Raw genomic sequence first — 13,951 nt, 5'->3', positions numbered from 1 at the left:
ATATAGGCTTCCCAAAGTTAAGTTTATTCAACTCTGGCCAACGAGGGCTTCGTCCTCAATAGGTTGATGCTTGGAAGGTCGAGACATTTAAGTTATCAAGATATTTAATTAGTCCTAAACATAGACTGCCACTCCTCTTCCCTTAACCGATTGAGTTCAAAATAAAATCACATAAAATTTTTAAATATGTCACCTAATTTAGGACAATTTTGACGATATGTGAAAAAAGTATTTTGATCTTATCCTTTTAATTTAAGGTCTGTTGCTATACAGCATGAAAAAATGGTTTAAACCATCTAAGAGATATTGTACTTCTTGAGTCAAATTTTGAGATACCAACCAGTGGTGACCATATCTCTGTACCTCCCTATTCAAATGTAACTAGAATTAAATAACACCAATGACTCACATTCAGAAGTCATTATACAAAATTTCAAATTTCATAAAAACTGGTTTATCCAAGCTGAAGATATTAGCAAAATGATAATTAACAACAAAAAGCAGAAAAAAATTAGGGTTAATATCCCCCACTCTCGGGGGTTATAAAATTGTTCAAATACATAACCAAAGTGATATACTAAATGAAAAGAAATCATTTATTTAGTACAAGATGTGCTTTTTGGTCAAGAAATAAAAAAAAGAATTTTTAACCCACTTATTTAACGGGGGTTTGAATAAGACCAAACACCATCAGAAAATATCTTAGCTACCGAAAGAACATTAGATTATATGATAAAATTTACCTACCCTTTGAATAAAATATTGAGATACAGGACCCATGTGATATGAATCTCCTTATTTTCTTAATTAAGGAGATATCGTGACTAAAATTAAATGAGTTCAAAATAAAATCACATAAAATTTTTAAATATGTCACCTAATTTAGGACAATTTTGACGATATGTGAAAAAAGTATTTTGATCTTATCCTTTTAATTTAAGGTCTGTTGCTATACAGCATGAAAAAATGGTATAAACCATCTAAGAGATATTGTACTTCTTGAGTCAAATTTTGAGATACCAACCAGTGGTGACCATATCTCTGTACCTCCCTATTCAAATGTAACTAGAATTAAATAACACCAATGACTCACATTTAGAAGTCATTATACAAAATTTCAAATTTCATAAAAACTGGTTTATCCAAGCTGAAGATATTAGCAAAATGATAATTAACAACAAAAAGCAGAAAAAAATTAGGGTTAATATCCCCCACTCTCGGGGGTTATAAAATTGTTCAAATACATAACCAAAGTGATATACTAAATGAAAAGAAATCATTTATTTAGTACAAGATGTGCTTTTTGGTCAAGAAATAAAAAAAAGAATTTTTAACCCACTTATTTAACGGGGGTTTGAATAAGACCAAACACCATCAGAAAATATCTTAGCTACCGAAAGAACATTAGATTATATGATAAAATTTACCTACCCTTTGAATAAAATATTGAGATACAGGACCCATGTGATATGAATCTCCTTATTTTCTTAATTAAGGAGATATCGTGACTAAAATTAAATGGAATTAATGTTCTATTTACAGAAATTGTTGTGCCAAATTTAGTTTAGTATACTGTATTTATAAAATATAACTATATAGCCAGGAATGTAAAAATTGGCATAGAACAGAAAGGAGTGGAAAATAGCATCAAACCAGTCAAGTGATTGATGGCTTCAAGAAAAAAGGTGTGAGTATGGTATACTTGACTCAAATAAAAAAATTAATTCATTACATTTTGTCAAGCAATGTTTCAGCGCATGTGTTTGTACCAAAGTGTGCGAACTGGCTTTGGTATTATTCTCAACTATAATAAACTTGTATTTTTCTAGTTACATCTAGTATATTTCTAATAGGTTAATATTAACCAAATAATATGTTAGTAAATTAATTAATAATGTAATTTAAGATATTTCCTGCTTACTCAGAAACTGGAAAATATAAATGATTCTTTTTCTAAGTACTACCAGTTAAAAGTAAATAAATTGCAAGAATTTTAATTACTAAAAATAAATATGATTCATAACAGTAAAGCTTAATTAATTTTATTTATAATTCAAAGGAAAAAATGAGAGAATAATTAATGAAATTTTACAACGTAGTACAACAGTTGCTACTTAGCTGAGTATATATATAAATTTATGTAGTACATTAATAGACATTACAGAACACAAATTCTCTCATACATAAAGAATTAAATATTGTAGAACATAAAATTTATATAATAGAGCATTAAAACTCCAGTTTCTTTTATAGATTAAACTTAAAACATGGTTGAAAGTAGAAAACCAGTATGCTCTTATGTTATAAGACATTGTCTGATTACATTGTCTGATTACATTTGACATGTCTGATGACATAACGACATTGTCTGATTACATTTTTAAAAAAATAAAATTGAGGTCAGAAATACACCTTGAAATGATTCTCTGACACCTGAAAGATCTCAATTATGAATTCTGATTCAGATCACAAATATAATTCAGTTTTGTATTGTAAATAACTCAATTTTAAAGCGATTTCATTTCATATAAGGTTACTTGCTCTTTATTTTACTATGATCTTGCTATTATTATTAATGTTCATAATTACATGTCAGCTGATAATAATAATAATAAAATAACTTTGAGGTCCTTACCACCTTCACTACCTTTCCACCCCTACTCAAAATGGTTATACTCTTTAGCTATAACCATTCACATTCTACTTCTTCTTCTTTTTCCTGTTTAGCCTCCGGTAACTACCGTTTAGATAATTCTTCAGAGGATGAATGAGGATGATATGTATGAGTGTAAATGAAGTGTTAGTCTTGTACATTCTCAGTTCGACCTGAGATGTGTGGTTAATTGAAACCCAACCACCAAAGAACACCGGTATCCACGATCTAGTATTCAAATCCATGTAAAAATATCTGGCTTTACTAGGACTTGAACGCTGTAACTTTCGACTTCCAAATCAGCTGATTTGGGAAGACGCGTTAACCACTAGACCAACCCGGTGGGTTTCACATTCTACTTGGTCTTCCTTATTATCACTTTCCATTTACTTTCCAATTCAAAGTTTTCAGTGCAGCTCTTTCTTCTTTTCTACATATTCAAACAATCCAAGTCTGATCTCCAATATTATCCTACATATTTTCTATAATTGTTAGAGTTATTATTTTTTCATTTATGTCGCATACAGCTGTAAGTAAGCTGTAATACAGTGTTAGTTATCTGTAAGTAAACTAATAAGTAAAAAAAAAGGAGGGGAGACTTGAAATGATGTTTGATGCTTTTTCCCTAATATAGATATATCTCCTTTTTCAAACAGTTTATAATTAATTATAACAAGTTTTGAGGGTCAGTTATTGCTATGCTGTCAAAACTACTGACAACGTGACTCAATTCCGAGTTTAGATTTCTAGAAATATGATTCTTACTATTTTCATTGTCGATTAAAATATCATGAAAAAATAAATCCTCCTCAATCTTTCTGATATGATTCCATTTCGTCCATTTTTTAATTCTATATTTTTCAAAGAGGCTTGTTATATAATTCCTTAACTTCTTTGTAAAGATTAACCAGTTTTCTGATAAGCTACTATCCTTCAGTTAAACTTGTTCAATTGGGTTTACAGATCAAGGAGATAAGGTGGCATCCTTAAAGAAATATTATCTAGTAGAGTATCAATAATTTGGGTTAATATGAATCCGTAGGTGCCTCAGATTACAGAAAAACTGTAAATACTCTGGAAAAAACAGAAAATGTTCTAATTATGGAAACATTTTATTTATAGAAAAATAGTTTAATGTTTCAAGAAGATATAACTTAAAAACAATCAAAAGTTAGAAAAAATTACATTAAGTAATATTCAGGGGTGGAAATGATATTGTAAAAATTTATTGGAAATGCTTTTAACAGTATTATTTCTGATGACACTGATAATTGGTATGCAAAAAAGACACACACTAGTTACACTTTCATTAAGTTACACTTTTATTTTAATAATAAAATTAATCCTTGCGCAATTTATTTTAGAAAATTCCTTGATGGTAAGTTTCTATAATAAAAACTGAAGTAAATATAGCAAAACATTGCTTTAATATAAAATAAAATAGAGCTCAACGTACATGGATGCACACATGCACATATACACATCAACAACATACACAGAATTTTATAAACATCAGTTTAGTATTCAATAAATACAAAAATCTAGAGCGGACAATATTTTAACAACAGTAAAATTTCCCTACATTCTTCTTCTTCCTCTGCAGTATTCTCGATCAGGCAATGGATCACAAACCTCCAGCTTGTTCTGTCTCTCCAGCACATCTCATTCAGAGCCCTTTCATCTTTACAGCCCTACTCAAAATATCCTCCTTAGCTATAACCATTCAGCTTTTCCTTGGTCTTCCCTATTATCACATTCCATTTACTTCCCAATTAAAAGTTTTCAGAGCTGCTCTTTCTTCTTTTCTAACATATTCAAACCAATTGAGTCTTGATCTCCAATTATCCTACATATTTTCTATAATCGTTAGAGTTCTTATTTTGCATTTATGTTGCATACAGTTCTTTTTTTCTTCACTGTCATACTTTTATGAGATTTCATTCTTCATAGCTTGTAGTTAACTTTACTTCTGTACTTAGATAACTCAAGCCTCTGAATCAGATATCAATACTGGCATGAAGTATGTTTTGTGTAAGACATCTTTAGATTTCCTTGGCACTTCTTTACTTCATACAACTCCTTGGACATTCAGTATTCTTGACTAAGCTTCCCTCCCATCTTCTGCCAACTCACAACCCAAATATTTCAAACTTTTTACCACTTCAAAAATTTCATCTTGTATTTTTAATTTCCTTCTTTTTTCTGTTTTCTGACTTGATTTCTTCCTTAACTCACCTTAATAAAATTCTGGAATCATTTCATCCCAAAAATAAATTCATTTTATAAACTTTATTTTCAGTTTTACTTTACACAGCCAGAAAAATAAAAAAAAATAATTATGATAAGTAGCATCAATAAGTTATAAGAAAATTAAAATAAAATGTTAATATTTAGACTAACTTACCAAACCATGTATTTTGCTTTTCACCTCCAACTGCTTTAGGTTGAACTGAAAAAACAAATATATTTAAAAATTTGTGCTGAAACATCATTAAAAAAAAATATTATAAATTTATTTTTTATATAACAATAAATATAGTTTTGTTAAAACTTATAAAAAAAATGCATACTACCAAAATTATTAGTCATCGGTGAACCAGATTCAGAAGTCATCATCAAAATGTTATAAAAATTGGTTAATTCAGTCTGAAGATATTAAAAACGATAGTGGCAAAAATATGCAAAAAAACGTACGCATACTATTTCTTATTTCTGAATTAAATTTTTGAAAGTGATATACCAATGTAATCTAATTACCTGGTTTGTACAAGAATATGATTTTGAGTTCAGAAGCAACATAAAGAAAAATGAGTTTTTTCCTCATCCCTTAAAGGGGTTGTGAATATGAACAGCTTCATCAGAAGATATAATTACCTAAGGGTTATTAAATTATGGAAAGAGATTTACCAGTCATTTTAGTAAAATTCTGAGAAAACAGGATCCATTAGTTTTGTGTTTCTTTGCTTGCTTCACTAAAATTAAATTGCATCTGACCCCCACAAATAGCAATAATTGTTTCAAATTTCATCAAAATCGGTTCATTCACTATGAAGGTGCAAGTTAAAATCAGGCCATCATATATGCATACATAAGAATTTACATCCTTGTAGAATTTTTCTTTGGTAAAATTGTGTTTTTCGGTCATGAAACATTAAATTCTGCAAAAAGCTCAACATGGAAAATTTGATTTGATTAGTCTATTTTTCCTTATATAGTACACTGAATAACAGTTATTCTTAACCTTTTTAGCTCCATGACCCCCCCCCCTCAAAAAATAAAACAAATATATAACGAATATTTTGTGACTCTCAAACCCCAACCCAATGAAACCTAGTTAAAATTATTTAGCTGCGTTGATAGTGAACATGCATGTATGAAGTATACATACACGAGATATTTACAGGTTCCAACTTGATGTGTGCCCCTTGTAATTTGGTCTGATTGCATAAGATTGGCTGCGAGAGCGTCACGTCCCAACATGCAAATGATACGTTTGAACACGTCTTGCTTTCAGCAGTATAAAAGGACGTAAGGGAATACGGGACATCAGTTTAGTTTCGAATGCTAAGCGTGCGTCTGGTGCCTTTATTTAAGTTTTTAAAAACGTAGTTTCATTGAAAATAATAACTGAGGGTTTTTTAGTATGAGGTCAAACTTTTTTTTTCAATTAAATTTTTATGCAAAATGGATAAATTTGTGAAAATAACGAAGTGATCTACTTAAATCCAGTGAATCGATTGGTAAAAAGACAAAATTGTACAATGACAATTACAGTCAAATCTCCCTAAACAGAATCTCCTTAATTCGAATAACTCCCTAAATCGAATATTTACTTGGTCCCCTTGAAAAATCTTCTTCAAATTGAATTAAATTACCTCCTTTATTCGAAAATTTCGAGGACTTAATATACATATTATTTCTTTGATAAAGACTTTTTTGTAAACGTTTTAATTGAAAAATTTACATACAGTACCCGATTTCCAAAGAAGTATATAGGTAGCAGTAAATTCAGTTTAATAGTGTATAGCGATCATTAGTGTGAAGGTGAATTTTATCTGGTATTATATGCCTAATATTAATCAACTTCTGACTTGTTTATTTCCTTCGCCGGTCGCTGGAGTAGTTGATAACAAAACTACACGCACGGTGCCACAGTATGATGAGTAATATCCGGTCTTATTCCTTTGTTGACAAAGTGTGGAGGAATGTCTGACCAGAAGCAACTGTTAATTGATTCAAAAATTTTGGATTTACAACCGGAAAAAATGAAGGAGAATCTGTAGACCTTTCTCAGTTTTAGAAGAAGAATGAGTGTAATCAGTAAAATTTTAACATTTATGGACGAAATTTCATTTGTCTTATCTCACACGTTGATGATGATATTGCAGTTAGTGCCACTCCACCCGATGATATCTGTCACATTCAACCATTCATAAGGATTCCTATGAAGAAGACGAAACGGAACAAGTAGAAATTGCAATTACAGCGAAAGACGCGAAATCGGTATTAAATAACCTTCGAACATTCTTCGAAAGTTCAAGCGAACTAGAAGATAATGCATTAGTGAAGATTAAAAATGCCCTTGATTTTCAAATTTTCCAGAAGAAAACTCAAAAAAAAAATTACAGACCTTTTTTCAAAAAATAATTAAAGGTATTGTAATATTTTTTATTTTTACATAATTTTTTGCATATTTCGTCTTTGCTGACGTAATTTAGTACTGTAGTACATTATTATAGATTATCATAAATTTTTATTAAATTATGAAATTTTCTGCACAATTTTAGAGTTTCATTATTTTAGCTCTCTAAACAGAAAACTCCCTAAATCGAAAAAAAGTATTGGTCCCTTGAGATGCGAATTAGAGTGGTTTGACTGTATTTAAATTATCATTTTTCCTTATTAGATCGAAAGCCACAGTTATTTGTTTCAAGTCCTCTTCGATGAAAGCATGAAGCCATCAAAATTAGTTTGACACTTTGAAACTAAACATCCGGATTATAAAAGCAAACCCTTGAAATTTTTCAAAAGAAAATTAATACTTAGAGTAACCAACAAGCTTTTATTTGTAAGTGAAGGCATACTGAATTATATGATCGCGAACGATGTTCGCCATCAGATAATTCAGCAAGTGATTTCAAATGAATATTTTAGTATTCAGTTTGATGACTCAATAGATGTGGCAAACATTTACCAGTTCTTATGATTTGTGATATATAAATGCGATAGACAAATCAATCAAAGAAAGTGTGTGATTTTGCAAATCAATACGTGGTCATGCAACAAGGAAGTCTTTTTCATGTTTTCTTATGAAGTTAGTAAAAACTATAACATAGATTGGACAAAATGTGTTGCAGAATGTAATGATGATGCAAAGGCGATAACAGGAAAGAGCAGTGGATTTCTGAAAAAAATTAAAAGATCGTCTTATACCAAGGGAGGAATAGATGTACTGCTTTCTTCACAGACATGCTCTTGCCAAAAAAAAAAAAAACATTCCCGGAAATCCTCAAACAAATTCTTTGTAAACGGTTAATTTTATTAAAAGTCGACTATTACAGAATAGTAATTCGCATTGTTTGCTAAACAATGCGATGAAATGGGTGAAAAGAAAATACATCTTCTTTTCTATGCAGAATTCAGATAGTTATCGCGGGGGAAAGTGTTAACTAAAAAACACATACGGTTGTTGGAATTGCGAGATGAATTAATATTTTTCCAGGATAAGAAAACGCCATTCTCAATATTTTTACAGAATAATGAGTATGTGTTGCTGTTGAGTTACTTAGCTTATCTATATTCGCATATAGACTTGAATGTGAATTTACAAGGACGTGACAAAAACATTTTATTAATGACAGATAAAGTTCATGATTTCATTAAGAAGCTTAATATCTGGATTATTCGCCTTCAAAGCAAAAAATTTGATACGTTTCCACTCACTTGGGATTTTATTGAGAAAAATTTGGATGACGAAGACATTAGTTTATTTGCCACAGTTTGGATAACATAAGATTCATTTGCGTGAGCTAAAAGTTGACTTGGCGGAAGAATATTTCTCCGTTTCATCGACAGTCATCAAAATGACTGCCGATACGTTACGACTACAGTTCACATCTGAAGATTTAGATAAGTTTTGGCTTGCCCGACGAAGTGAATATGAAAATTTAGTCACAGAAGCATTGAAAATATTAATCCCTTTCGCCACGTCTTACCTCTGTTAAAGAGTTTTTCGACTGCGGGTGTACTATAAACTAAATGAGGGAATTGTCTTTTATCGCTTGAAAACAATTTGTTTTTGTGCGTTTCTTAGATTTAACTTTTAAATGAAAACAAACGCGATCATCTCATTCATTTATTTTCTTTACAAGTGTTCTTATAAATGTAAGTAAAATATTTATAATAAATTTTTTTCTCATAAAATGATTTTATTATTGTTTACATGTAAAGTTGTAGGCTAATTTCACGACCACCAGGTTGAGAAACGCTGCTGTATAAGTATACATCAGGTGTGGAGGGGGAAACATACTGAAGAAGGAGCGATCTCTATGAGTGATCTTAATGAAGATAATGAATAAAATAGTATGAGTTAAATATATATATATATAACAAAAGAATAAAAATAAAGAATATTTTTTATAAGCGGAACATGCTAATAGTATACTCGTATACGATTTCAGGATGTAACTTATAACAATAATGGCTTTGTTAACACTCAAGGTTAATAATAGGTGGATGCACTTAATAGTTCATTATTTTTTTTAGTTTCATTTGTTTTATATTATAAACATTTACTTTAAAAACCTCTCTTAATTAATATTTTTCTATTTTGTTTAATTATAATATTTATTTTATGATAATTTTCAACACATTTTCTAATGAAGATATTTAATTTTCAGTTTTAGAATGTGCATTGTTTTATTTGTGTTTAAGTTATTTATATTATTTTAGTGAATTATTTTATTTTAATTATTTAACTAAGTTTGTATTGTTATTTATATATATATATAAATATCGCGATTTTAAAGCTTTTAATAATCTCTTAACAGACTTCCTTATCCACTTACAGTAATGAATCATAAATAAAATGAAAGAGTAATCTTACAGATTTTCCCTACAAGTGTTCAATTTGAGCACCACCTTTCGTCTCGTAGCACACATTCAACCAGCAGGAGAGTTCATTCATACTTTCATCAGCACACCTGGAGTAATAGAAGCGACAGGTGCTTCAATCCTATGCCTCAAGTCGGGTAGATCAGTAGGTAGCGGAGGCATGTACACAAGATCCCAAGGAAAAAATCACATGGGGTCTCGGAGGCCACTGAAAATAAGCTCTGTCATCGGGCCCATGCCGACCGATCCGGTGGCTGGGAAAAGTGTTATTCAACTGATCCCGTACAATAAGGAGGCGCGCTATCTTGTTAGTAACTAAAATCCTCTAGTCCATCTCTCGGATGAGAAAAGAACCGTTTACACTGAAAATCCTAATAAGCAACTCCTGTTACGTTCTCTTCAGCGAAAAAGAACGCTCCGTAAAATTTCCGTAAGGATAATGCACAGAAAACATTTAATTTTGGGGAGTCCGTTTCGCATTGTAAGATCATTAAACACAATACGATCAAGAAAAGTCGTCGACTTCATGCTGCAACATTTCGGTTGCGAAGTCGGCACGCACAGCGTAGTCGACAGGCTTTAAAGCCTGTAACAACTATAAACGGTATGAATGCATACATAAGCGTTTCCTTAAAACATTCCAATCTATCATCACCGGCATTATTAATTCGCGTTGGTCTTCCTAACAGACTTTAAGAACTACGTTGAAAAGACTGCGTAGTTCTAAACACTCAATATTTTCTTCAGCACTCTCGGCCAATCCATACCCAGATAATTGGTCATTTCAAATTCAATATGCCGTCGACGAATGTTATTGTAACTCGGAGGATCTCAGTTAAACCTTTTACGGAACGCACGTTGAACTGTAACTATAGATTTACATTTAGCAAACTGCAAACGCAGAAAGCTTTCTTGTTCAGTAGTCACCATCTTTGCGAGTAGCATTGTCAAGCGGAAATATAAGGAATCAATCTACGGATAGGTTAGCAACTAAAACTGTCAATTTTGCACTTCGATCTTAGTCTTAAATCAACCGTGTACACCTCATCTAAGAGGCATTATAAGAAATTAAACCCCAATTTTGTATTTTTATCCGGTATATTATTATTTTTTGGTGAGAAATAATGTACTGTTATCATCGTTAATAAACTCATAAACAGTATTTATCGATTTTTACTTTTACGGATAATCGAATGAAGAACTCTTCTAACAAGATAAAAAATCTACTTTAAAGTTATAATAGTTAGGGGGGCAGCTATGTTTAGGAAATTAGCATGTCTACTCTTGAAACACGAAACTAAATTCACTGACAGAGCGGAAAGATAGAAATTAGAATAAAAACATATTTGTAATATTTGGTTTTTCATTTTAATCCACTCAAGTGGTTTTTTCATGCAATACAAATAAATAACCTACAAATAAACTACGCACAATACAAATAAACGACATAAAAGAAGTTACTCGGATTGGAGGGGAACACCTCATGGTGACCTTGTATTTAACCTTGAACGTTATTTCAAGGTTAATACGATTTTTCAAACTGGAATGACTTTTTGACCCCAACGAAAGGAAAGGAAAAATTTACATTGAATTATATGGTCACACATATGACCTTGGAATTTTTTTTGAAGGTCATTGATTCTAAAGCTTAAAATGAGAAAAAAGGTTCCTACAAATATATGACCGAAAACGCTTTCTTATAGAGTAACGGCTAGCGAAAACGTTCGCCCGGATTTCAATTTCGCTGGTGGGTGAAATGAGGCAATACTGAAATTTTTAAGGTTTTATATGAGGGGCAAACTTCATAGTTTCATATGTTTTTTGACCTGAAAATCCAATAAAATGGGTGTCAGAACTACATTTCCCAAAATTTTCATGATACCCAACGAAAAACAGAAAAATTTAGTGACGAAAAACATTTTTTCAGGTTTGACGTATTATAACTTTGTTAAACGACTGTAAACGAATAAATTTTATTATCAAAACTTGTAGAAGATTTAATTCTGAAAAAACTAAGTCTATGAAAATCAAAAAAGATCAACTATTATTGCTAAAAACAAAACAGAATAAAAAAAATATAAAGAATTTGTAAAAATTAAAAAGAGTTGTTTTTAGTACAATAAATTTAGATCTTTGAAAAATTAGTTCGGCCAGCTTCGACATTAATCTGAATACCACTCATTGTTGTCATAAAATTGTAGTTAATAATAAATAAACGTTAGGCGGTTTAGTTTTTTTTTAACTTAATTAAGATTGTGTTTAATTATTTTTGAGAATCAAGTTATGCAGTGTTTTTATATTTGTTGTACTCTAAACTGTAGTTACGTTTTTTCAACCGAATCTGAATTTAAAAAAGTGAAATACCATTTTGAATTCTTTGTTTTGAAAAATGCTGAAACTCATGAAGAATATGCTTATATGATTTTTGTGAACGGCTTTCGCGATGGAAGTGCTCCAGTTGCTGTGGAAGAATATCGACGTAGGTATCCTGGACAAACCCACCGGGTTGGTCTAGTGGTGAACGCGTGGTCTAGTGGTGACTTCCAAATCAGCTGATTTGGAAGTCGAGAGTTCCAGCGATCAAGTCCTAGTAAAGTCAGTTATTTTTATAGGATTTGAATACTAGATCGTGGATACCGGTGTTCTTTGGTGGTTGGGTTTCAATTAACCACATATCTCAGGAATGGTCGAACTGAGACTGTACAAGACTACGCTTCATTTACACTTTTACATATCATCCTCTGAAGTATTATCTGAAAGGTAATTACCGGAGGCTAAACAGGAAAAATAAAGAAAGATATCCTGGACAAATAGTACCAAACCGTAAAAGTATTTTTAATAATCTTCGTGAGATTATTTTTAATAATCTTGGTAACCTACCAAGGGTAAGTTAGTAGATTGTGGTGAAAGTGAAAACATTCTTCAGATGGTACAGCTTAGTCCTATAACAAGCATGTGAAAAATTTCTACACGACTCAATATTCCACAAAGTACAATATGGACGAAATTACATGCTCACAGACTGCGTCCTTATCATGTTCAGGAAGTTAACACCTCCAGCTTGGTGTTCATGACAGATGACTGCAATTTTGCTAATGGGTTAACAATAATTATCACTTATTCCGTTTATACTATTTTCGAACGATGCTTCTTTTATCTGTAATGGCATAAACATCACACGGATTCACATGGTGATCTGAAGAAAACCCACATGATGTAGTCGAATCAAATTTCCAGCAATGATTTTCGATGAACGTTTATGCAACTGTTTACCGGCTTTGTTTTAATGTGGTGCTAACTTCTAAATGTTGAAATTTAAATAAAAAATTGTAATAATCTCTTTGTTATTTCTATAAACAAACGGTTTTGGATGGCCTGACCCGAGATAACTAATTCTGTATAGGAAGTAACAACTTACTATTACAATTAAAATGAATCAGTAATAAATTTTAAAGAAATTATGTAATGTATTTTATACATTTTTAAATTATGAAAATCGAATGGTAATTTGTTACATTTCTTTATACATATTACGTGATTTTTATTTTATTTATAAAATAAAGAAACAACGTCAATAAATAAAGTTAGCTTTATTTGCTGTGTATATTAACAGCTAATTTTGGAATATAATTATTTATGGAAATAATTTTCCTTTTTTCATATAATGTCCATGCGTAATTATAAATGTTGAATTTTTTATTTGATTTATTCATATAGGTTTTTAGATAGCGTTTATGAATAATTTTTCGTTATACCATTATAAAAAAAAGATTTGTTGCTAGAAACTTCGCCTCGTCAATCATATTAAATATTTATAAGTATTTTGCACGTAGCCAGTAAAACAAAAATATAGTTTTAATAATTGATTCTTTTCATAAAGATTGTATATTTATATATATATAAAACGTTTTTAATAAGTTTTCCCTAATGGTTTTAGTGTATACTATATAAAAACAACAATAATATTCATTTTAGAATCATAAGTTGGTTAATTTTTGAAAATATTTTTAAACTAAATGAAATAATAATTCCAGCAATGTAAGATTTCACATCATAAAGAAAATAATTTCTGTAATTTGTTCAATAAATAAAAACTTTTAGTACTAATCCGTATTTATAACATAATGTATAATTAAAACAATTCTCTCACTCCAATTATATTATTTAGCTTTATGTATTGTACTG

The 13,951-nt window shown here is 30.4% G+C and overlaps 1 protein-coding gene across 2 annotated transcripts in view; it reads right to left on the bottom strand.

Annotated features, from left to right (window-relative positions):
* Positions 1-13,951, bottom strand: part of LOC142319602 (uncharacterized) — a 294,827-nt gene that overhangs the window by 77,842 nt on the left and 203,034 nt on the right. For both annotated transcript variants that reach the window (XM_075357074.1, XM_075357083.1), the window contains one exon: positions 5,058-5,102. In XM_075357074.1, the coding sequence (XP_075213189.1) occupies positions 5,058-5,102 (45 nt within the window). The remainder of the gene's footprint in view (positions 1-5,057; positions 5,103-13,951) is intronic.

Source organism: Lycorma delicatula, chromosome 1 (assembly GCF_047948215.1).
Source record: "Lycorma delicatula isolate Av1 chromosome 1, ASM4794821v1, whole genome shotgun sequence".
In the NCBI taxonomy this organism is placed as follows: domain Eukaryota; kingdom Metazoa; phylum Arthropoda; class Insecta; order Hemiptera; family Fulgoridae; genus Lycorma; species Lycorma delicatula.
Note: the sequence above shows the minus strand (reverse complement) of the source record. Positions and strands in the feature narration are given on the sequence as shown.